Source organism: Leopardus geoffroyi, chromosome E3 (genome assembly GCF_018350155.1).
Source record: "Leopardus geoffroyi isolate Oge1 chromosome E3, O.geoffroyi_Oge1_pat1.0, whole genome shotgun sequence".
Classification (NCBI taxonomy): Eukaryota; Metazoa; Chordata; class Mammalia; order Carnivora; family Felidae; genus Leopardus; species Leopardus geoffroyi.
In genome coordinates, this window is record NC_059340.1 from 3,728,380 (window position 1) to 3,754,118 (window position 25,739).

Consider the following 25,739-nt stretch of genomic DNA (forward strand, 5'->3'; position numbering starts at 1 on the left):
CCCCTCCCGGGGAACTGAGCCAGGGGCAACAACCTGGGGGCTACGGCCACGGTCCTGGTTGAAGGCCTGGGGGGCAGGACTGCGGGCGCCCACACTCATCGGGGGCCGGGGGAGCGGGGCAACGTCAACAGCTGCTCCCCAGACACGAGCGAAGGCATCCCCTCCGGGGGGGTGGGTCCTCACAGCCACCACACCTCAAGGGGATCCTGGGATGACAGATCGGTTAAGGGCGGGACGCAGCCCTGCTCGGACCCCTGGGGCAGATGTGAGTACATGGGCGGGGGCTCGTTCCTGTTGGGCCAGGACACGAGCTCAGACCCTTCACACAGGGCCCCAAGCCGCCGCCAACTGACCACGGAGCTGGCGGACTGGGGTGTCGGGTCTCCACGCAGAACAAACGGGGAACTGTCCCCAGAGTGCCCTGTCCAACCGGCCCCTCTCGCTTTCCGCGGACACATCCCCCACAGAATCCAAGTCAAGGCTCGGTCTCGGCAAGTCCCCTTGGATCCCCCAGCTGGGGCCACCTGCCACAGGGGCTGCTGCTCTCTCCACTCCCCCCTGCACCCTGCTCTGTGTGCTGGGACGGGGTAAGTGACTCCTCCGGACCCGGAGGCTAACACCACCTCTGGTCGCCACAATGAGCACCAACGTCCGCGTCCCCGAGCAGCCGCCCCTCCTGCTCCCCGACGTTGTTGGCGCTCGCGCAGCCACCGGCTCCCAGGATGAGGGGGACACGGGCCAGGAGGGAGAGGACCCGGAAGCTGGGCTCAGGTGTGCCGAGGTGGCAGTCGGAGCTCGAAACCCTCGGGTGACGGTGGCAAAAGCACCTCCGTCCTTCCCAGGTCCCCAGCCCTCCCCGCCCAGGGGAGCGTGAGGCGCACACCCTGGCCTTGTCGTACCTTCGAGACGTAGTACACGCACTGCTGGAAGGCGTACAGGATGACCTCCTCCAGCACCGCCATGGCCTCCTCGCTGGCCGTCAGCGTGCAGGAGAGCAGGGACTCCCTGGAGCCTGCAAGGAGACAGGGGGGCACGGTCACCGCGTGCTCACCTCCGGACTGCGCTCGCCCCCGTCCCATCTCGGGTCTGGGGAGCCGCCTTGCGCGGCCGGCTGACCCCCGGCCCGACTGCCACCGCTCCCCGAGGCGCCCAGGGATGAGACGCCGGCCCAGGTGGCCGAGGGGTCCGGGCACCGTGCCTCCGAGCCCATCGGTGCTGAAGCGTCACGGGAAGGGATTCTGAAGCCCATTGACGGATAGATCCCAGACACGTTTCCCGGTAGAACCGGCGGCCCCAGCAATATGGATTCCGACCCAAGGGCCTGCGGTCACTTCCCCCTCCGGACACAGGTCAAAGGAACACCTGGCCAAAGCGCCTAGGGAGACCATCACTCCACGGAATTGTGACATTTTTCCAAGAAGAAAGAAATCCAAACGGCCTAACGAGCCCCATTCTCCCCCCAGCATCCCGGAGAGACCACAGAGAAGACACAGCCGAGGCCCGGCTGCCGGACAGCCCCACGGAGGGAGGCAGCCCGGCTCCATGCGGCCCCAGCAGGTGGGCCTCCCCAGACGTAGCTGGAGCTGAGCCCCAGGGGCCGGCAGGGGGCCCGCCCAGCGTGGCAGGAAGGGCTCCGCGGATGCCAGGTGATTCCTTGCTTCTGGCGGTTCCCGTGAAGTCAAGACGCCAGATCGGCCACAGGGACGCCAACACCAGAGAACCCCAACAGGGCAGAACCGTCCCGAAGGGCCTGCAAATGCAGGAGGCACCCGGTGTCCCACCAGCGCCGAGCAGGGCTGCCCGGGGCCTGGAGGCCCCGCCTCTGCCTCCGCCGCCCTCAGATCCTCACTTCTTTACAGGAGCTGCAACCAGGCAGCTTGGATGGGTATGTCCAGTGCAGACCCGCGGCTCTCAGCCACTGTTGGTTCTGCTACAGCCTCTTCTTTTTTTAATGTTTATTATGTATTTTGAGAAACGGCACGAGCAGGGGAGAAGCAGTGAGAGATGGGAGGAGAGAGAGAATCCCAAGTACGCGCTACACTGTCAGGGCAGAGCCCAACCCCGGGCTCAAACCCACAGACCGTGAGACCATGACCTGAGCCCAAATCGAGAGCCAGATGTTCAGCCGACAGAACCACCAGGAGCCCCTGCTACAGCCTTTCCGTTAAAGGAACCTCTTCTCAGAGCAGGGAGGGAGGTGCTGGGCCCGATGGGGCCCAGAATCGCTCCGAGCACTGAAGCGGCCCTCCCGGTAGCACGGGGGCCCAGGCCGCCCACAGCTGCACAAACAGAATGGAAACGGCCCACAAGTCCGTCAGAGACCCCACCCCTAAAACACCTGGATGCACCACTGTTGGAGACACTTCTCCTAGGACTCGGGGCTCTCCTGCCCCTGGACCCACAGAACACACCCCAAGGGCTCACACCCCAGGAACCCATCTGGATTGGGAAGCCAGGGGCCTGTCTCACCTGACGGGGGTCCTCCCTAGAGCCCAGCCTATGGGGTCTCGTGGGACCCACCCCCATGGGATCTGGATGCTCCTGCGGCCTCACTGGCCTTCAGAGGAAAGGCAACCCAGACACCGTGAGGGTCCCCGGGTGCTCCCCGACCCACTGCAGCCTCCCAGGCCGAGAGGAACACGCAAGGCTGCCCACTGCTGCCCCCGAGACCCGCAGACCATCCGCCACTCACAGCCACTCAAAGCCAGTAGGAACGAGGCCAAGAAACCAGTTCCAAACCCTTCCACCGTAGCTGGGCCTGGGCGCCACCCTGCAGGCTACGAGCCTGTCCCAGCCTGTTCCCGTGTGGGTGTGGGGGCTCTGGCAGGAGGAGGGATGACGGGAAGAGGAGGCCAGGACTCGGCGGCCACAGGGAGACACAGATGCCGCCACAGTCCCTCCCACATCACTGGAAAACCAGCAGAAACACTACAGGCTAAGCAGAGGCCCCCGTGAGCCTTTTAGGGGACGGGGCCCACGCCTCGATGCCCCCAAATCTGTAGGTGCTGAGGCAGAGCCGCAAGGGCTCCCCAAGGACTCCCAAAACATCCCCTCCCCTGTGGGGCCCACCTTCCGTGTGCCTGCGTGAGCGAGGCGTCCTGGGTAAGAGCTTCAGACAACAAAGATTGTTTGCGGAACGAAAAGGCGATTTTCCAGCGTTCAGGACGTGACATCTGTTTTCAGAATTCTTCCCACAGAAATTTCCCGCTGCAGGTCAGGAGGCCGAGACGCGGCTCTAACCTTGCCTTTGCCCTCTGGTGATGTTATTTTTTCCTCAGCGCTCTCCAGCGCCTGCACCACACAGGACGCTGTTGGTGGGACGTTCAGATCCTGCCGTGGCTCCCCCGGCCCCGAGCGGTCCCAGGGGCGGGTGGAGGCGGGACCCCGGCCATCCCCGTCCTTGCTCTCCCGGCATCGACTGGGCTACAGGACACCCAGGCCCGGGACCAAAAATAACTTCCTCTGAGGGCAGAGACGGCAGCTGAGGAAGCAGAGCCCCCGTCAACCCCAAATAGCTTTTTTCATGAAAATCAGCCCGATGCGGGGTCCCTGGCCTGGGGAGGCAGGCCCGGTGGGGCCCAAAGACCACAGCGTCCGAGATTAGGCCAGATGAGAAGGGGCGTGAGCGGGACACGCCCACGAACGCTGTGCCGGAGAGCCGTGGACGGGGCGGCTCTCCTGGCTGACTCTGCTGGAGCCAGAGCAGGAAGGGCGCCCCGGCTGCACCCCGACCACCTAACCGCTAATACAGAAGGACCACAGGCGCTTTAACAGACGAGCCGGAGGCCCGGGTGCTCACTGGCCGGGGCCATGTCCAGAAGGGAGGCCCCTCTGCTCGGAAAAGCTGGGGCCCCCGAGGACGACAAGCAGGCTCTGGAGAGAGAGGGGCCTGGGTCCCGGGAGCACTGAGCGACTGCCCGGGCTTTGGGGACACACAGAGGCGGCTGTTCACCTGACGCTCGGGGGGAAAAGCCGGGTCAGCAGCTGCCACAGGTTTGTGCACAGAGAGCAGCCCACCCTGGGAGGTCAAGGTGCACATCTGGCACAACGTCCGCCCAAGGGCAACGAGGGTTGGAGGCCACAGGCCAGCGGGCCCGAACGCCCACTGGGACGCAGAAGGATCCGGTGCTTCCCTCCGCGTACCCACGGAAGCCCAAGAACGTTGCCAATGTCCCCTACACTGTGAAGCAGAGAACCAGAAAACACTAAGAAACCACATCTAACAAGAAGACACGTAGACACGCCCGCTGGCTCGGCCTCCCCTCGGCCCCCACCTGGCAGCCTGGCCTCCTCACCTGGCTCGCGAGGCCAGACACCAGCCTGGCACGGGGTAGGACAGCCTGTGCCACACAGACCGCGGCCTCTCACCGTCACCGCCAGGAGCCCCTCCTAGCAGGGGCACGGCAGGACCCCGTGCCACCCGAGCGGGGATCGGGGCCCTCTCACCAGGAACCCGCAGCCACCTCCTTGGAGACACCTCCCTCGGAGACACCGTGCCGGGCCTGGCAGACCGACCCCACGGGGGAGCCTTGGCCGGGCCCCGGCCCGCCTGCCTGCCTGGCTTCCTTCCCAGCTCTGGGTGCAGCCTCCAGAGGCCGGCTGCCAACCACGCCTACCCGGGATCCCCTGCAGCTTCTGCTGCCGAAGCCCCACGACAGGGATACGGGGAAGGGAGCGGCTCTGTTTCTGCCACACAGGAGCGAGTAAGTGTGGGGTGAAACCAGGCTCCCCCACTTGAGGCTGTGGTCCAGCCCCCGGGACGGCCCTGTGACTCGTTCCACCACCCGCTATGCAGACACACAGCCGCCGAAATCCCACCCGGCCTCGGGGCCCGGCCCGTGCCACCCTCTTCACGAAGCCCGCCAGGACTGCCGCCCTCGGTCTCTGTTTTCAGCACGTCAGGCTGTGGCTCACACAACCTAACGCGGGCTCCCCGGGCAGGTGAGGCCCCAAAGCCAGCAAGTCAAGGTCACAGTCGCGGCCCCCAACGGCAGCGTGTCTGCTCTCTGAAACGGGCGCACCCGTAAGGGACGGCCCGGGGCCGACGCACCGTCCTCTTCCCACAGGGGCACACGGGAGGCCTGTGTCCACCGCCCCCCAGGCGGCACGCTGTGCGTGAAAGGACGACGCGAAGAGCCGGGTGGGCCCGACCGCCGGCGTCACCCCCTCGCGTGGGGAGCCCTGACACGAGGCCACCTCTGCTCTAGCGGCCGGACGGCAAGGCGACGGGGCGCGCACGCCCCGCTCCCCGGCGGTACCTGTGACATCCGGCTCCTCCTCCCAGGTCTGCATGTACAGCGGGCACTTCTGCTGGATAAAGTACAGGAGCTCGACCGAGTTGGACATCCAGAGGAGGAGGTGCTGCAGGTCCGGAACCAGGCCGGCCATGGTAAAGCCGGCCAGGGAGACGGGCTCCTGGCTGCCAAGACACAAGACGAACGGTTACTCGTGGCCGCCACCCGGGGAGGCCGAACGCGCTACTCTCTGCACGGAAGGGTGTTCTGCTCAGGGGGACGCCACCCCAACCAGCCGTGACCCGTCGGCCTCCCGGCGTCACGCTGGGAAACGAGGTACAAATACGAGCCGTTCGACCCGCGACAGCCAGAGGCCCGTCTACAAACCTCCGACCTCGCAGGAAGGACACCAGCACCCACGGCCAGTGCCAGTGACTCTCGTCAACAAACTGTTTTCACATCTTCCGTTTCCGGAGGAGATAACGAAGGAGCTCAGTGGCGGGGGCGGGGGGGGGGGGGGGAGGGGGGGGCGCGTGCAAGCGCATGTGCTCGGAGAGACGGGGCGCACGGCTGTCAGGACGAGCAGCACGAGGGTGTCGTTCGTGTACGAGAGACGGGAGTTTCCGCGTGTTAAGTTCACGTGACGAACTGAACCAACGGTAACGCCTCTATTCCGGGAGGCGCGCGGGCGAGACTAGCTGGGACGACGATGCCTGAAGTCCGTGCATCCAAAAGCAGCCATCAGAGCGTGTCACTCGAAGATTCAGAGGGAATTGTTAGAGAAAGGACTCCACGATGGCCGCGGCTCCTGGAGCCGCCACACGCTCGTCGCACGGCCTCTTCCGCCAGGGCCGAGCACGTGTCGCTGCGGCGGTCCAAACAGAAGCCGCCAGGCGCCAGGCACGGGGCTAGAAGCTCCTCGTCCCTCTGATCCCCGTACGAGCCTGGGGGACGGCCAGCCTGGGGTGGAGGCGGCCCCAGAGGCGCTCCTCTCCCAGGCCGGCACCCAGAGGCTCCCCCGGGGCCACGTGCCCCGGGGTCCGGGGGGCTCCCGCCAAGCGCAGATCCACCGCGGCCCCTAGGATGCAGGACCTCGTGCCTGGGGGCACTGGCTGGGACAGGAAGCTCCCCAGCACCGGCCCCAACCACCGGTTGAGGAGCCTGAGGGGTGGACGGGGCGAGGCTGTGCCGAGCCCGGGAAATTTCCCGTTTCAGAGGTCGACGGCCATCCTCCTGGGCGCAGTCCCTCGTGTCGTCCACCTGCTGTGCGGAAGCGGTCCCGCGGGTTGTCCTGTGACGGCCTGTGAGGACACCCCCGAGGCGCCCGCAGCCAGGATGTCGCGATGGTGCCGCCACCACACCCGCTGGACTCTTCTGACGGCTGAGCAGAGACCCGTTCGCCGGCAAATCGCCCCGCCCAGCTGTGACTCGGGCTTCGGTAGGGGTGACACAGGGCAGGCTGACCCGCAGTCCCAGGGGCACGGCCAGAGCAGCTGCGCGCGTTCGTGAGGGTGGCGTCCGGGGTCCGGGCAACGAGGCTCACGGGCAAAGCCACGGGGGCCCTACAGGTGGCGGGCTGACGAGGCTGCGTCGTCCCCTGGGGCAGCCACCACGGGCCCAGGCGGCGGGGCCTCAGGCTCCCTGTCGCGCTTCCTCTCGTGCCTACGGTTTTGGTTTTGTTGTTCCGACACAACTCCGTTTGTGCCCCCGATGGTGCGACCTCTCTTCCGTCTCCTCGTTTTCACTGCTCGGGGCTGTGGCCGCCGCGGCTCCTGCACAGCTCCTCGCGCTGTTCCTCCGCGTCTGTGCTCCGCACGCTCGTGCTCCCGTGCTCCCCATGCTCTTCCTCCACATTTGTGCTCCGCGCCCATTTGAATACGCACGCAGGCGCGTAGCCGCAAAGAGTTTGGGGTTGTTAGAAAAGGATTAACCTGGGGCTTCATAGCCTGACTCCATTTTGTTTTCCATGTTCACTGCCCCTCTCGATGTCACCTTCTCAGAACTCTAAAGGACGGACGGGCTCTACCGAAAAATAAACCACCAGGTACTGGCAGCTGGAGTTTCGGTGTCAAACCCCGGCGAGGTGGCCCCGAAGGCACGGCACCTGCCAGCCGCAGGCCACACGCTTGGGGCACAAACACCGGGCAACGGGTCCGGCCTATCCCTTCAAGTGAGCACCGAGTGGGAGCGATTTCACAGATAGGACTCCAAAGACACGGGCACCGAAAGCAAAAATAGACAAGTGGGCCTACGTCCAACTGAAAAGCTTCTGCACAGCAGAGAAAACCTCCAACAGGGTGAAAAAGCAACCTGCAGCGTGGGAGAGAGATTTGTAAACCATCCATCTGCTAAGTGGTTAATTTCCAAAACACGTAAGGAAACCCTGTAACTCGAAAGTAAAAAAACTCACGACCCGATTCAAGAAAAGGTTTAAGACTCGAACAGACAGGTCTCCAAAAGACATCCAGGTGGCCGACAGGCTCGTGAAAAGGCGCTCACCATCGCTCACCACCCGGTAAACGCAAACCAAAACCACGATGAGCTGTCACCTCACCCCCGTTGGAATGGCCATCGTGAGAAGGACAAGAGGTAACAAGCGTCAGTGAGGGTGTGGAGAAGGTGGAACCCTCCTGCGTTGTCGGCGGGAGTGCAGACCAGGAACGGCACGGCCGATGTGGAGAACAGTGTGGAGGCTCCTCAAAATCAGCCTGAGGACCCGGCAGTTCTGCTCCTGCCTACTTCCCCGAAAGAACTGAAATCAGCATCTCCAAGAGGTATTCGCACCCCACTGCTCAGCGCAGCACTAGGCACGAGAAGGACGACACAGAGCCACACGAAACGTCCACCGAGGGAGGGAGGGGTAAAGAAAATCTGGTACGCGACACAATGAAATGGTATTCAGCTTTTAAAAAATAAAGGAGGGGCGCCTGGGTGGCTCGGTTGGGCGGCCGACTTCAGCTCAGGTCATGATCTCGCGGTCCGTGAGTTCGAGCCCCGTGTCGGGCTCTGTGCTGACAGCTCAGAGCCTGGAGCCTGTTTCAGATTCTGTGTCTCCCTCTCTCTGACCCTTCCCCGTTCATGCTCTGTCTCTCTCTGTCTCAAAAATAAATAAACATTAAAAAAAATTATTAAAAGATAAAGGAAATCCTGCAATAACGCGACAGCACGGATGAACCTTGAAGACATTACGCTAAGCGAAATAAGCCAATCACGGAAGGAAAAATACTGCATGATGTCGCTCAGGTGACATTTCTCAACAGTCCAACTCATGGACTCAGAGGGCAGAATGGCGGCTGCCAGGGGCTGGGGCGGGGACGGAGAAACCAGAAATGGCTAACCGACGCCTCAAAACGCTAAGGGGTACTACACTCATGTGAAGTGTTCTTACCACAATAAAAATAAACCAAACCGGATCAAATCAATCACTGCTCTGATACAATTTTTTTTAAAGTAGGCTCCACGCCCAACATGGGGCTTGAATTCACAACCTTGGGATCAAGAGTCACATGCTCCACCTAACGGAGCCAGCCAGGCGCCCGCGATCTCATTTTTTTTAATCCATGTGCGAAGCATATCGAGGGGAAATTATTACTTGGCAACACAATCGAAAGCGTTTTTGTTAATACAAATTTAAGAAATTCAAATATTGTTCCGCATAATTAACGAAACAGAGGAAATTAAAACAGAAATTATGCAAGAATAGGAAACGATAAAGACCTTCACGGAATAGAAATCGAAGAAAACGTAAGCAGAAACGACAAAATTGGCCCTTTTAAACAGACGACAACAGACGAATCCCTGGGAAGATAATTCAAAGGGAAGGAAGAGGAAGGAGATACAACCAATGTAAATGCTGGGATAGTACTACAAATACACGAGACGTGAAAACTCCAAAGAGAACAGAACGAACAACTTTATTCCAGTAACTTTGAAAACGAAAGTAAAAATTATCGAAATCAGTGTAACCAGAACCAGAAAACTAGATACGCCAATAATCACCGAAGAAATGGGTTCAGCAAAACCGGGCCGTCCAGACACTTTTACAGGGAAGTACTTGGTACTTCGAGCAAACCTGTGAGAGCTGAGTCCACACCTCAGACAAACCAGTGCAGGGAACTGAAAACACACAGGGTGGCCCAGTTCAGTCTCTGCGAACCCTGTTATTACAGACAAAGGCAACGAATAAAAAATCACAGATTAATGTGACCTGTGAATTCGGATGGGAAAACCCTCATTAAAACATCAACCAACTGAACCTCGCCCTCCTAAAAAGTCAGCCATCACAAAGGGTTTACTCCCAGGGATTCGGTCGTGGTCCAGAAAACTTGGTAACGCAGCACCCACATTCGTGCACTCCCAGAAAAAAAGGCGTGCTGATCACAGGGGTGGCAAAAGCGTGTAGTGAAAGTCCACAGTCGTTCGAAATTTAAACAGAACCACCCGCACAAAGCTCTGACACCCGTGAGGCAAAATGTTAATGTGAAATTCAGGTATGGATTCTTGGGTGGTTAATAGTCTGTGCTTTTCTATATTTTGGAAGTGATTCCTATTTTTAATTTTTTTTTAGTGTTTATTTATTTTTGACAGAGAAACAGAGCGTGACTAAGGAAGCAGCAGGGAGAGAGACACACACACAGAATCCGAAGCAGGTTCCAGCCTCCAAGCTGTCAGCACAAGAGCCCGATGCGGGGCCTGAACTCAGGACCACGAGATCATGACCTGAGCCGAAGTCGGACGCTCAACCAACTGAGCCACCCAGGTGCCCCGATTCGTAATTTTTCAAAAAGGAGGGAGAAGGAGCAATCCCCGCCGATGGACACAGGCATTTTTAGGCCCTAACAACACAAGTTCTGGAACCCAAAACGGACATGAGCTGCTGCAGGGAAGGCCTCGGTTCCCCCGTGAGCAGGGTGCCACAGCACAGGCACCGATGTGGGAGGCGGCACTGAGGAGGGAAGGGGCAGCACGAGCCCCTGAAACCTCAGCTCCGTCACCTCCACACCCCACCCCTGCCCCGGAAGCCCGGCTGTCCCGGAGCAAAGCAAGGGGCTGGGGGTGAGGCCGCCACACCTGTCACCGGGCCCCCAAGGCCAGCCCCTCACATGGGAAACCTACGCGATACAGGCCGCCTAGTGCACGAGGCCTGTGCCGTTCCCTCCGGCGCGGGTGAGCCAGCCGCCACCCTCTGATGCCGGACTCCCCCGTGGGGCCCGGGCCATGCTGAGCGCTGCCCCGGTGAGCTGGGCGGCAGGGCCGGGCCTCCCCGCGCCGCCTCACACCTCGGAGGCACATCGCTCATCAGCAAACACTTCCGCAGAAGTCGCCCCAGCTTCCCGATGTCAACGGGAGCCAGAGAGCGCACGCCGACGAGTGCCAGGAACCCTGTGCTCAACTTCCAGCTCGGGTGGGACAGCTGGGCCACTCCAGACCTATGCTGCTCCTGACCCAGGCTTGCATCCCTCCCTTCGAAAGGGGGGGCGGTGACGATTGCTCCTTTCCCTTCCGGGGACCACAGAGGACACCTGAGCAGACATGTACCGCCAACGGCATGCTTGACAGATGGTCTTTATAGCAGAGGCATCGACGGGAGTGGACCAACGTGTGACTTAAGGTCCCGTGTGCCCTTCCCTGACGACGGGCAGTGACCAGCCCCCTCAACGTGGCTCTCCTTTGGGGTGTTACCACATGTGTCCGTTCCTCGGCCGGACGGCTTCGCTGTGGACTTTACGTGCGGGTGCCCTGTCTGCTCCGCACGGATTTCAGATTCCGACACGCGGACGGAGCACATAGTGTGTTCACTCTCACCGTCGCCAAGCGTCCGCCGTACAAATACACGGCCCTCTGCACACCTGGTCACTCACAAACAAGGCCTTGAGAGCACACCTCCTGCCCTCCGTCGGAAGCCTTCTCCGTGGTGCCCGCTCAGGAGCGGGACTCTTGGGTCGCAGCGTATACACGTCTTCGCTGTTAATGCCAAATAGCGTCCCAAGTCCCAGCAGTGCTGTGAACATAAACAGCGCTCTCTGGGAAAACAGACGTGGGAGAACAGAAACGTGCCACCTTCTCTCAAAATCAGGGCTGCACAACTTCCTGAGGCAGCAGGTTCGCTTTGGCACAGTCATCAGGGAAGTGAGGGGACGACAAGGCTGCAGAGGGGACCTCGCCCCCTCGGTCTTACAGGTGCTCTGGAGAAACTCCCCGAATACAGTGCTTCCTGGGGTGGTGAGCGCAGAAATGGAAACAGCCACTCTGAGGCAGAAGGACAGTTGGACAGCAGCACACAGCTGACCCCGGAGACGTCAGGGGCCCCCCAGGCCCCACAGGGAGGTGCAAGTCTGCTGGGGAACCAGCTCCCTAAGGGACACGTGCAACGGCTGGGCCATACTTACAGGTGCGCCTGCTTCTCCGCCAGCTCTTTGGTTTTCTCCTACAATCAGAGACAAAAAAATCAAGCATGAGAAAAGACAGCACAGCACAGGATGTGCTCGGCGAGAACGCCACTAAACGCCCAGCACACCGTCCGCGTAAAAACACGGCACTACTGTGCGGACTGTTTACTCGAAGCCGTGCCGGAAAGGCCGGTTTTCCATCTGATGTGACATCTCTTCGTTCCATTGCCGAATATGACCTGCGTGCTTCCTGCAACAGAGATCATTTACAACCATCTAGCCGACTTAACACGCGGCCCTTTCAGAAACAGTAAAGCAGCTCAGGCATCTTACAAACGCCAGAATGAAGATTCTGTGCGCACTCGTACCGTCCAGCTTAACACATACGCTTTTCGACGTCGGCCACGGCAACAGGTGGATGGGTGTATGGAGTGTTTACAGACGCATTTAAACGTCCTGACGGGGACACGGGCTAGCCAACATCCTCCATCACTTTTAACTGACAAGTTACTCTTGCTTTAGTAGCAAGCTGTCATCTGACAGAGCGGAGGTCCACGTGTTCCAAGACGTGCTCGCCCACCTCCAGTGGCGGAGGACAGACGGCTCTTGCTGCCCGACAGACAAATGAACAACGAAAACGTACGGGGCTCTCGCCAGACCAGGGCTGAGGTGTGTGGACAGACGGGGGAAGCAGGCAGGGTGTAGCCCGGATTCTGACTCCCTCGTGAGCCCCAGACCCCGGATAAGGTAGTTCACCTCCACGAGCCTCGGCTTCCACGCCCGTACGGTGGGGGACAAGGCTAATCCCAAGAGCACCTCCGACAGCCACGGGCGGCACTCGGGCTCAGGCTGGCAGACGGCTCCCCGCCCGCCTCTATGCTCCATCACAAGCCAAGTTACACCCTCCTTGCCTCGGTTTCCTCAGCGGGGCGTGGGGTACGGCTCCCGCGTCGTAGCATCTGACTTACTAGTGTCTGGCCCAGAGCAGGCTTAGGACAGGACAGCGAGCTGTGTAGAAACTCACAACCCCTGAGCCTCAGGCCCCCGGTCACCACAGGCCCTAGGGTGCTCAGGCTGATGTACCTCGTGGACTTCACCTGGCCCGCACGGACCGCACTTGACCGTGCACTTGACCGCACGGAGGGAAGCGACCACACCAGGGCCATACCAACATCAATCCACATGGGAACCGTCAGAGGTGGCCTCGGATAGCCACAATGCACGTGGGTTACTTGTACAAACCGTGGGAGGTGACAGCCCATGTTGGCTTTTGCTTTTAAAAAGGTTTCAATTGGGGCGCCTGGGTGGCGCAGTCGGTTAGGCGTCCGACTTCAGCCAGGTCACGATCTCGCGGTCCGTGAGTTCGAGCCCCGCGTCGGGCTCTGGGCTGATGGCTCAGAGCCTGGAGCCTGTTTCCGATTCTGTGTCTCCCTCTCTCTCTGCCCCTCCCCCGTTCATGCTCTGTCTCTCTCTGTCCCAAAAATAAATAAACGTTAAAAAAAAAAAAAAAAAAAATTTAAAAAAAAAAAAAAAAAAAAAAAGGTTTCAATTATTTTAAACGTGTATTTTAATCTGAAACATCTATCCAGTTTCTGCAGAGCCAGAGTGAGCTGGGCCAAGATATACGGGCGTCTCTTTGGGAGACCGTGTGTAACTACCTGTCAGGCTTTGGGTCCTGGAGGAGCAGGAAGAGGTGAGGGGCCCTGAGTTCTGGACCCAGGCCGCCCGCAGCAGCGCTTGCCCTGGCCCTGCAGGGACGCCTGGCAGTGCCCGGAGCCGCCTCCGTGAGGGCAGGGGAGCCACTGGCAGGCGGTGGGCAAAGCCCAGGGATGTGAACCAGCCTCTGACAGGGCACAGGCTGGCCCCACACCTCTGCCCAAAGGTGGGTGGTCTCGAGACCCTAAGGGAGGCAAGCTTCTCGGTGTACAAGAGTCGACCCGCCCCGGGGCCCCCAGCCCCGAGCTGACAAGGGCTCCATAGCCAAGTGCTGGCCGAGGCCCGAACTGCCCCAGGCAGACAGCACAGGGCACTCGGGCCGAATGGGTATCCAGGGCTCAGGGGCACATCACGGCTGGGCTGGGACCGGAGCGCACGATGCTGTGGCCGGCCCCCCCACCCCACCCCCCCCCCCCCCCCGAGGACAAAATGCCACAGTGGGATGCTCCGGGCTCCCTAGGTGTGGACAGGCAGTAAAGCTGGCCTTCGGTCAGAGCAGGGACTCGTGACATCCCCCAGGCACCCACAGCCCACACCCAGCTCCGCCCCCAGCCAACAGCCACCCCCCCCCCCCCCACTGACCACAGCAAACGGCAGCCCCGTGACTGACCCAGACCGTCTCTCGGATTGCCTTGGCTATCTTGAGCAGGAGCGGCCCAAACGAGCCGGGCTCCAGGCGGGTGGCCGAGTGCTGGACGCAGAGGCAGAGGAGGAAGGCGGGGGCCAGCTTGTGGCCGTCACCGCCAGGCTCGACCAGCGTCATGATCCTCTGCAGCAGCGCGTCCTCCGCCTCCGGCTCGAACTCCAGGTGCAGCGGCCTCGGCGGGGGGAAGGCGGCGCGCGTGGAGCCGGAGCGGGGGGTGCCCCGGGCCCGGAGCGCGGCCCCGCACATCCTGCAGCTTCGCGGCCCGGCCCGCAGCCGGGCCAGGGCCTGGGCGGGCAGGGGCTGGGCTTGCGCCGGGTCCTTGAACAGCAGCAGGTAGTAGAGGCCGAGGGAGAGCAGGTCCCCGTGGCGCAGCACCACGGCCCGGCCCCCCACCTCCGAGAAGTTGACGGACACGGGCGCCCCGGGGACGGGCTCCAGGACCAGCCTGTTCCCTGGCCTCTCTGGGCCCGGAGGCCGGTGCCTGCGGATGGTGCAGTGCAAGGGCAGGATGTCCGGGGCCGAGAGGCTGACGCTGGGCTTGCTGGAAGGGGTCCTCTGGCCCACCGTGTGCTGCTCCCGGTTGAGCAGGTACACCAGGCTGTCCTGAAACGCAAACGCAAGACTTCAAGGGCAGGACACACCTCGGGCAAACCCCTCAGGGGGAAGAAACGAAAAGGTGGCCCGGCTCCAGGTGGCCGGCTCGCCATCCTGGGCCCCCCTGCCCCGGAGCCCTTCCTAACCTGCTGCCTGCCACCCGCCCACCCCCCCCCCCCCGCCCCCGCTGGGCACCCGCGGTCCCCGTGGGAGGAGGGCTTCCCGGAGCAGCCTCCAGGGCACACCGGACACCCCGGGAGGACTCCAGCTGTGAGACGCCAGAGGCCCGACGGGGCCGAGCTGGGCACTGACGCCGGCTTATAGGCACAGCCATGTGCCGCCAGGCCCCGGCGTGACCTGTGCCGAGCCGTGCGCCAGCACCCTCCTCTGTGGCCCCGGCTTCGCGAGGGCCGACGACTTCTCACGAGACGGAACAGGGACAGGACTGTAGCCTCTCCCGGAACCTGATGCGATGCTACCGTAAGAAAAGCTCCCCAAGAGAAGACGCAGGAGTCCGTGTCGCCTAGAGCAACGTGCCCTACAAGAGCGCAGAACGGAGGACACCAACCTCAAGGAGGGGCCGGCGCCTGAAGGCACTCGCGACATCCGGCCCCTGCTGGTGTGTGCCACGATGGGCCCCCGACGCTGGCCTGCGTGTGCGCGGGGCCCACCAGGCGTGCCCCCAACTTACTTTCCCCTCGTTCACAAGCTGAAAATCACAGCCGGGACGGAGACTTAACATACAGCGTGCACAAAGGCACGACCGCGAAGTACACGGGTGCCAAGAAAACCCTCGCCTCTAAAGCTTCACCGCCACCCTCTCCCCACCTGTTTCTCGAGGAAACTCTTCCCCGACCTCTAGGCGCAGAGTCAGCAGAGGACTCCTTCCTCTGAGCTGCCGCCCTCGTGCTGGAGCACACGCCCCAGGAAAGCCTCGCCCGGAACCCTCGTCGGGCCTCTCGTCAATTCCTATTGCTCGCCCAGCTCGAGGCCGGGTTTGGCATCGCTAAGACCTGAGCGCCGCCAGCCCCACCGCTGCACGGCGGCGGGCACTGGGATGGAGCCGGGAGGGAGCTGGGCAAATCGGCAGGAGCCAGAGAGCAGGAAGGGAAAGCCTACGGTGCGGAGCGGGACGAGGAACCTCGGAGGGCCACACCCCTCCGGCCGAGGGCTCCCACAGAAGTGGTGGGACATGCAGGCCGGGGACGGGTGGCTCATCTCCCTGCCTCCTCGGGGAAAGCTTCTCGCGGTACAGTCGAGGCTGTCCGCCACAGCAGCTGTTGGCCAAGCAGCCACCATCGTCTGGACAGGTGGGCAGACCCGTGTCGGGGACCCCAAAGGCACGGCAGGGCACGGCCCGAGACACACACGGAAGGGGGCAGACAAACAGAACCGAGAGGCCCGGCACCGGGTGAGCCCTCTCCCCCGCCGCTTCCTCCTGGAGCCTGGACATAGAATGCTCTGGAAACACAGCACAGAGGAAGCCTCCACTTCCCCCAGAATCCAGGATGGCCCTGCGTGGTGGTCCCCACCACCCCGTTTCTCCAGCCTCATCACGCGAGCGCCCTTAGCCTAAGCAGGAGCTCCCAGCTGACGCAGCTAACGGGCGAGAAGGCCGTCTGCCGCGACAACGCCCAGCGGGCACTCAGTCAGCTCAGGGCGGCAGGGCTGCGGGGGGTGGCTCACATGCTGCTGGCTGTAGCCCTGCAGAAGCAGCAGGTGGGGCGACTCGTACAGGGAGTAGCGCATGGCGTCCGGGCCACGGTCCTCGGGGCCCTGGGCGGTGACCGAGCTCAGGCTGGTCTCGCTGACGGTGCGGCGCAGCCGGGATGTGGGGGGGCTCTGGGCAGCGCCCGAAGCCAGGGCCGGGGTCCCCTTGGCGCGGTTCCGCTGCAGCCTCCGGGCTTGGGCGTTTATCCCTGAAACGGAAGCAACACGGTTAGGTAAACAGAGCCTCCGGGGCCTTCTGAAATGAGACCTCCTGGGTCCCCTTCTAACGCTGGTCAGTCGCTGTTTTGTCAACTGCTATAGAGGAGACCAGCCGTCCATGTCCAGTGACCCACCCGGACCAGCCACCCGGCAGCCCTCCCCTCAGGACGCCAAACCCACTGCCACCTTCACTTCCCCTGGGCCACCGAGGGGCTTGTCCCTAAAGCCCTGCCAGGCCACCCGTGTGTGCGTGTGTGTGTGTGTATGTATGTACAGCCAGGCTCCTGCGGGTGCGTGTGTATGGGGGGAATGCCTCTGTGTGTATGTGTGCGTGGGGGGAGGGCGCGTGCGTGGGGGGAGGGCCTTAGGGGGGAGGGCTCGTGCGTGTGTGTGCGGGGGGGGGGGAGGGCGCGTGGGGCGGGAGGGCGTGTGTGCGGGGGGGGAGGATGCGTGCACGTGTGTGTGGGGAGGGCGCGTGCGTGTGCGGGGGGAGGGCCTTAGGGGGGAGGGCTCGTGCGTGTGTGTGCGGGGGGGGGGGGAGGGCGCGTGCGTGTGTGTGCAGGGGGGAGGACGCGTGCGTGTGTGTGCAGGGAGGGGGAGGGCGCGTGGGGCGGGAGGGCGTGTGCGGGGGGGGGGGAGGGTGCGTGCACGTGTGTGCGGGGAGGGCGCATGCATGTGTGCAGGGCGGGGAGGGCGCGTGCGTGGGGGGAGGGCCTTAGGGGGGAGGGCTCGTGCGTGTATGTGCGGGGGGGAGGGCGCGTGGGGCGGGAGGGCGTGTGTGCGGGGGGGGGGAGGGTGCGTGCACGTGTGTGCGGGGAGGGCTCGTGCGTGTGTGTGCGGGGGGGGGGAGGGCGCGTGCGTGTGTGCGGAGGGGGGAGGGAGCATGCGTGTGTGCGGAGGGGGGAGAGCGCTGGGGGTGGTTGCGTGCGCGGGGGCTGCCTACGTGCGCGAGGGGACGGTGCATGTGCACCGGAGTGTGTGCTGTGATTAGAGGAAACGAGAAATATTCACAGCCTCCCTCCCCCCCCCCCCCCCCAGTTTACAAGGAGGAAGCGGTCCGTGTGCCCTCGACCCCCAGTCCCCTGAGCTGGCTGGTCTCTGTGCAGAGCAGCATGGCTGCTCCTTTCCGAGGCGACCCCCGCCCCCGACACGGCCAGGTCCGAAAGCACACACATGCACACAAACACGCGTGCAAACACACGCACGTGCCCACACACTCACTCGTGCACCTGCGCCCCCTCCGCCACCAAAGACTCTTCTACACACAGGAGGCACTCGGCAACCAACGCTGCTGGAAAGCTGAGAAGCCAACTGGAGCCCAGGAGGCCAGTGAGCAGAGCTGACCCCGGCGCTTTCTTTCTGAGCCCTCTCCCGACTCCCCACCCCCCCCCCACAGCCCACCCGCCCCCCCCTTGGAGCCTGCCTTCCTACAACCGTTCCAGGCACACCAGACGGAGCAGCCCGAGGAAGTGAGGCAGGCCGGCTGGAGCGAGGGTGCCGCCTTACCCGAGAGCGGCCCTTCCAGGACGAAGCCTGCTTCTCTGCAGCCCGCAAGAGGCCGGGTCTGCGGGAGGCCAGGCTGGCGGTGCAGCAGGCGCCGCAGTGCGAGGCTGTCCGCCCGGGCGCCCGCTGCTCCTCCGTGCCTGCTGCAGAGCCAGGCGACTGGCAGGCAAGAGCGGTAGGTCGGGCAGAGGGGGAGGTGGGGCGGGGGAGAGGGGGAGGTGGGGCGGGGGAGCGGGGGAGCAGCGGGGCAGGGGGCAGGCGGGGATGGGGAGAGCAGGCCAGAGGAGACAGGGAGGGCAGAGCGGGAGGGGGGCAAGGGGGAACAGGCAGGGGGGGAGGCAGGGGGGTGGGAGGGGCAGAAGGACCTGGGGGCCAGGAGGGGCAGGGAGCACAGGGTGGGGGGGGGGCTGGTGGGCACCGGTGGAAGCCAGCTCCTCCCCCCACCTGCCCTGCCCCCCTGCTACTCTTAGCACCACAGACCCCAGGGCTTGTGGCAGCACTTGCACAACCACGGGCCATCCTCGGAAGAAGAAACGTTTAAAAACCAATCCAAAATGATGTAGCCGCCAAGCTTTTCCTCCATCCAGGATGGAGCCATAGCACAAGACTCGCCTCACGACGCCCCAGTGCCCAGGGCCGGCTTCTCTGGCCTCGCTGCAGAAGGTAGCGGTTCCTGCTATGGTGCAACTGAGCTCAGTGGGGCCAGAGGTTCTGGCCTGATCCCAGAGGTCTGAGGGACACCCAGGAGTCTGTACTTCGTAAAAGCGCCCACAAGGTTCTGGAGCACTGCTGCCAAGGCAGTCCCCCTCCACTGTCCGCCTGCACACAGACCCTCCTGGGGAGTTTCAAATACTGCAGCGTGGTCTGGCCTCCGGGTCTCCTCACCGGGTCCGGGGGCGGCCACAGGAGTGTCGAAGGGTGGGGGCTGAGGGACGCTGGCTCGGAGTGTGTCAGGGGTGAAGCGCCCATGGCCAGGAGGACCCTCGCACCTGCACGGACATGACCCCGACACGACCCCACACACACTGTGCTCACAGCACGACCAGGAGAACCCTCGCACGTGCATGGACATCTGTGCAAGGACGGCCACTGGACAGGCCACACAACCTCCGTGGGAGCTATGTGTTCACAGGACGAAGGTGCCGTGGGGGAAAAGTGGGAGCCAAGTATGCACCCGAGGTGGGTGGAAAAAGCAGACTGGAGTTTCACACTTAAGGTATGAGGCCACTTCTTTACACACTTAAAAAGCACATAAAACATCATTGCAGGGACACCTGGGCAGCTAGGTCCATTGAGCGTCCAACTTCGGTTTAGGTCACGATCTCTCGGTTCATAAGATTGAGCCCCACAACCAGCTCTGCGATAACAGACTGGAGCCTGCTTGGGATTCTCCCTCTTCCTCTCTCTGCTCCCCACTTGCTCTGTCTCAAAATAAACTGTAGAAAAAAATGGGGGGTGGGGGCGCCTGGGTGGCTCAGTCACTTAAGCATCTGACTTCGGCTCAGGTCATGATCTCACGATTTCGATTTCGGAGTTCAAGCCCTGCATCGGGCTCTGTGCTGACAGCTCAGAGCCTGGAACCTACTTCGGATTCTGTGCCTCCCTCTCTCTCTGCTCCTTCCCGACTCCTGCTGGGTCTCTCTCTCTCAAAAATGAATAAACATTAAAAAAAAATTTTTTTTAAAGAAAAGACCCACAGTCAATCCGAGAAATGCTGTCATAGGTGGGGACGGAATGAGCCTGGGGATATATATGATACAAAGAACATAATGGCTCAGAGTGTATTTTTATACATAACTTTGTATATATGCCGTGTCTTTTATATAGGAAAACTCCAAGTCAACATGAATAAATTGTACGTCAATTCTGGGCGTCAGTTACATCATTCTTTATACTTTTAAAATCATAAACACCTTGCAGGCACCCCCACCGCCACCAGGCACGTGACCACGGCCCCCTTGTGGCCCTAGGTGCAGTTCCGGGCTTGGCCCCATCCTCACGAGGCCGCTAGAGGTGAAGCCCAGCACCGTCCCCAGCGAGAGGCTCCGAGGAGGCCTGTGGCTCCCACAGTGCTCACAAGGACAGTCACCTTCCCCTGCTGCCAGCTGATTTCAGTTCAGCTTTGCCATCATCAGATCCAGGCATCTGAGCACTATTGAAAACCAGGACAGATCTGCCCAACTTGGAAAGAAGGCCCTCACTTCTGGGTGGAGGGTCACAAGCGGCACACAGCTGGGCAGAGTCCTTGCAAACGCACCCCAGAAACCTTCAAAGGCACGCGTGGCGTGGATCTGGCCTGCACAGCATGGGCATTTGCAGGGTGCTCAGGGGCCCAGGCCAGGTGTGATGTGGCCGAGAAGCAGAGAGGAAGGAGCCTGCGGTGCAGAGGCCGGCCGGGTCTGCAGCCTGATGGGGGGTGGGGGTGGGGGATGGCTGGGGTCTCTGCCACCAGCAAGGCCATCCCAGCAGCCCCGCCACCCCCAGGCAGGGATTTCACTCAGCAGAGGAGATCTAATGAAATAGATGGGCAATGGGGTCCACGCCCGTCACAGCACGGTACTCTAGGTGGAAGCTATTCATCCCACAAGAGTGCCAGGCCTTGCCCACGGGTGAAGGAGATGCCCTCCAAGGCTGGCGGGCCAGAATACACCCCGTCGGCCACCACACTCCCCCCGCGATGGGCCGGGCGTGCTGATCCACACGTGTTCCTGCCACGGTGCAACTGAGCTCAGTGGGGCCATAGGTTCTGGCCTGATTCCAGAGGTCTGAGGGACACCCAGGAGTCTGTACTTTGTAAAAGCGCCCAGAAGGTTCTGGACCACTGCTGCCAAGGCACTCCCCCTCCACCGTCCCCAGACAAAGCCCCTGGTGCAGAAATGCGCCGAGCACTTGCTAAACTTACTTGAGTACCTACCCATTTAACTTGAGTTTTAGATTTCTAATTCTTTTCTCTAGGTAAGTGTTTGTCAGCTCCCAGAAAGGTGGCAGATATGGGGCTCCCCGTTCCACCCTTACATAGCTGCTCTGGTGAAAAAGCAGAAACACGGCCCAATAGAAGTGGAAGCAGGGGTCTGGGTAACCCGCCTGCGGAGGCCTCCTGTACCTCTGCCGGACACACGCAGGACCACCTTGCCCCGCCCCCCTCCCCAGGACACACGCGGGAACCATGGTGCCTCCCAACACTGGTTAATGCACACAGGCACCAGACTCAGAAGCCAAGCGATGACTTTCCTCATTTTAAGAGGATAATTCAACGTGAGGACATTCTGAAACGACAGGAATCACAAGTCAACCGCGGGCCCCGATGGGACACAGAGTCCACTGTGCGTCTCCTGAACCCTTTGCTCTGACCCGGGAACTGGGAAGGGGCTCCTAACCTGCAGGAGGTGTGGCCGTGATAGGGACAGTGAGAGAAGGGAGAGATCGGCCACAATGGACGCGGTTACAGAAAGGAGCTCCGCGCGTCCCTTTCCTGGCCGCTGGCCCTAGCTAGCTCCCTCACCTGCCCAGAACTAAACCCACAAGCAGGTGGCTCTGCAGTACAGGAATCCGTGGTCTCCTTATCCCCTGGATCAGACGTTGCTGGGTGAGGCAGCCATCTGGGCAGGGGAAGAAGGGGTACGGGGTACACCCTGGGCCACAAACTCTTTTAAATGCGGCCCCTCTTCCCTCCACATCGGGTTGGTGCAGACGTCCCCTCTGCTGGTGGAGAGGGCAGGACACTGTGCATACCAGGGGTGGCAAAATTCATTTTGAAAACAGTTGGTAGCTGTCACCGGAGCTCCGGTCACGGGCTGGATGCTGGCTCCAGGACAGCACTGGAAAGAAAAACACAGCTCTTTCCTGAACGTCACTAAGTTTAGGACAATAAATTTAACCTGTAGCTTTTTACCTCGGAATCCTGTTTGCTCTTCCCTCCGGGATTCAGAGTTTGAAACAATACGTACAACTTGGAAAATCTGTGTTGCCTACACCCACCGCACGTGCGCAGGGCTGGTGGTCTCTCAGATGTGGTTTTGATTGATGACTCAAGACTGATGGGGCAACGGAATGGTCCTGCGTAAGGGAATTTTATTAGAATGGGGGGAATTTGACTGCTTTCAAGTGATCTCTAGTAAGTTGGGCATACACTGCTGAATACACTCTCCAGTAGCTGCTGCAAAATGCAGAGGGACACCTGCCTCGAGCAAGTCCGTTTTAACTGCAACACCCTTTTCTACTTTAGCAAAGACACAGAATGGAGTGCTCTGAGTTACCAAGCAAACCTTGAAGTTAACGTGAACTTTTTTGTATTCGAAATGCACAAAAAGGAACTACTTACAGATAATTTGGTGAGCACCTGTCTACTGCCTGGCCAGCCTTACTCTGGGCATTTTGCATTTAATTCCACTTCATTTTCACATCAAACCCTATAAAGGGACTGCAGGTGGATGGGAATATGTTAGCCTAGCTTTACAGGACCAGTCTGACTACTGGCAAAGAAAATTCTAAACCAAATCTATATGGAGCACCACCCCCTTGGGAATAAGACGGGGATGCTTGCTATGACCACATCCATTCGACGTTGCACTGGAGGTCCTGGCCAGTACAATTAAGGCAAGAAAAACAAATGAAAGTCTAAGAATTGAAAAGAAAGAAATAAGATTATAATTATTCTGCAGACAATTTGACTGTGTTTATAGGGATCTCAAAAGAGGGGCACCTGGATGGCTCAGTCGGTTAAGTGTCCAACTTTGGCTCAGGTCATGATCTCGTGGTTCGTGAGTTCAAGCCCTGCATTGGGCTCTGTGCTATCCGCTCAGAGCCTGGAGCCTGCTTCAGATTCTTTGTCTCTCTCTCTCTCTGCCCCTCCCCAACTCGTACTCTGTGTGGGTCGGTCTCTCTCTCTCTCTCTCAAAACTAAATAAACATTAAATAAACAAAAGACACTGCAAAACAATCTATGGACAAGCAATCAGAACTAACAAGTGAATTTAGCAAGGTGACTAGACATGGCGAGCGTGCACGTTCGCCATTTTTGTGTGGGAGAAACCGTGAGAAAAGGGTATGTCAAAATAATGGTGCCATTTATAATCGTGTCAAGAAACACGAAGTGGGCTGAAAACCAGGTACTTCTATTCTTGTAATACGTGGGATTACTTACCCTAGAAAATCTTTCTGTATAGAGTGCCTGGAAGGGTTGGTTGAAATATAAAAAAAATTCTTTAAGATGCCAAGCCGAGTGCCTAAGAAAATAAGGTAGGAAAAAAAATTAAAAAAAAAAAAAAAAAAAAAAAAAAAAAGGGGCGCCTGGGTGGCGCAGTCGGTTAAGCGTCCGACTTCAGCCAGGTCACGATCTCGCGGTGCGGGAGTTCGAGCCCCGCGTCGGGCTCTGGGCTGATGGCTCAGAGCCTGGAGCCTGTTTCCGATTCTGTGTCTCCCTCTCTCTCTGCCCCTCCCCCATTCATGCTCTGTCTCTCTCTGTCCCAAAAATAAATAAACGTTGAAAAAAAAAAAATTAAAAAAAAAAAAAAAAAAAAGAAACACGAAACAGCTAAGACACAAGTCTACCCAAGATGTGCAGGACCCCAACGCTGATAACTACAAAACGCCATGGACAGAAATTAGAGACCTAATGAATAGAAGGATACACCAGGTTGATGGATTGTAAAGGTATCCGTCCTCTCTAAACTGATGTATAAACTCAATGCGATCCCACATTGGAAGGGTCTCAGCAGGTGTGTGTGTGTGTGTGTGTGTGTACAAATTGATAAGTGGATATGGCAATGCAAAGGGTAGAAGGTAACCTTGAAGATCAACTGTGATGCTGGAAGACTCGAACTATCAGATAACAGCCTATCCTAAGCTACGGTAACTGAGAGAATGTGGTGGTGCTATAAGGACAGTAGACCATTGGAACAGAAACGAGAGTCCTGGAACCAAATCTCACATACGCAGAAAGGATGGTCTTCTCAGTAAATGATACCGGGTCAAATGCATCTCCATGTGGAAAAAAAAAAAAAAAAAAAAAATGAATCATGACCCCTACCTCACACCCTTCACAAAAATTAACTCCAGATGGACTATAGGTCTAGCCATGGAGATAAAACAATGAAGAATTTAAAAGAAAACACAGGAACAGATCTTCATGGCCTCGGGCACACAGAGATTTCTTACATGGGGGGAAGGCGCTGCTCACAAAGGGAAGACCACCCACAGATGCTTCTGGGTGCGCTGCAGAGGTTACAGACACTGACAAGCTCACCTCTTCGAGTGTGATACGTGCACTGGTCAGAGAACAAGGAAGTGTCTAGAGGGACCCTAAAATAATTTGACTCTTGCACACACGTGGTCAACCTAAAAATCAGGTCTACAATTTAGCTGTGTGGTTTGCTGAATAACAGTGAAAACTGAATTCACAGCCTCAGCAAGTTCCCCAGGTGAAAGTTTGGGAAAAACTTGCCCTGATGGGGAAAGAGCAGGACCCTAAGCCCTGGAACAGTGCCATCAGGATGGGCTCCGACAAAGCTGTGCCACTTGAACCCCTGATCCAAGCTGAGCCCTACTTGCCAAGAGGAGCAGCCCGTCCTGCTGTGTCTGAAGGGACTCGCTTTCCCCGGCTCTAAGAGCCTACGAGCTTCGCCTGGGGGCCTCTTTCCCTGAACCCCTACCCTGGTGACCCCTCAGTGCACTACTGAGCCCACGGGTGCCAAATTTGAGTGGCAACCAGAGCAAGAGTAAGATGGGCAGCAAGTCTGGGCTGCGGGCACGCTGCTCCAGCCCCGGCGAGCCGATACCCCCGGAGAGCTGCGCCAACGGGCCCGGGGCCAGCCTCAGCGGTTTGGAGCGCACCTTCCCCTTTCCTTTAGAAACATCTCCTGACCCGTTACTGGGGCCCGGTGGGAACTGGAGGTGACATCACAGGACGGCGCAGCCTGAGTTCCCGTCACCAACTGGTGTGGTTTCTGCTTCCCTGACTGGCCCAGTCGTCGTATCAAGAACTTCTCTTCAAAACGTGTGAAGGCCAACCGCAGCGTAGGAGGGGATATTTGTGGTACAGCCCTCAGGAAAAGGGCCCGTCCCCAAAATCACGAGGAACGGGGCAGACGACCCAGCAGAGAAGCACGCGAGGGCTTTGAACAGACGCCGCAAAGAACATCCGAAATGGTGTTTCAACATACGAGAACGTGATTCGCCTCACTCATCATCAGATACGCAAGCTAAAACCACAAAGTAATAACTGCTACACAACCGTCAGAAGAGCCACAGTGAAAAGACAGGCAGCACCAAGTGTGAGAGCGAAAACGGAAGTCACAACTCTTACACACTGGTGGTGGGCGTGTCAACAGGCACACGCACTTAGGGGAGAAACGGTCAGCAGTATCTCCTACACGAGCACATACGCACACTCACTGGCCCATCGACTGTACCCCCCAGTTGTGCGCTTGACAGAAACGCACGCGTCACCACAAGACAGACCCAGGTACGTTCACGGCAGCGTGATTCCTACTGAGCCCCAACTGGAACCCACCCAAGCGTCCGTCAAAAACTGAATGGAGACACAAGTTGGAGTGTATTCGTGTGAATACACAATAGCATACAGCAATGATCATGAACTCTTCCATAACCAACAAAATCAGGGAATCTTTCAAAGGTGATATTAAGGCCAAGCACAAAAAGGTAGATATTACAGGATTCCATTTGTAGGAAATACAAAAAGAGGAAAAACCCAACTTTGGTGTTAGGAGT

General features: G+C 59.7%; 1 protein-coding gene across 15 annotated transcripts in view; it reads right to left on the reverse strand.

Moving 5' to 3' along the window:
- Nucleotides 1-25,739, reverse strand: part of LOC123589361 (monocyte to macrophage differentiation factor 2) — a 128,839-nt gene that overhangs the window by 8,348 nt on the left and 94,752 nt on the right. For all 15 annotated transcript variants that reach the window (XM_045461349.1, XM_045461348.1, XM_045461351.1 and 12 more), the window contains 5 exons: nt 16,266-16,498; nt 13,950-14,588; nt 11,624-11,661; nt 5,259-5,419; nt 900-1,012 (listed from right to left, as the gene is read on the reverse strand). In XM_045461349.1, the coding sequence (XP_045317305.1) occupies nt 900-1,012; nt 5,259-5,419; nt 11,624-11,661; nt 13,950-14,588; nt 16,266-16,498 (1,184 nt within the window). The remainder of the gene's footprint in view (nt 1-899; nt 1,013-5,258; nt 5,420-11,623; nt 11,662-13,949; nt 14,589-16,265; nt 16,499-25,739) is intronic.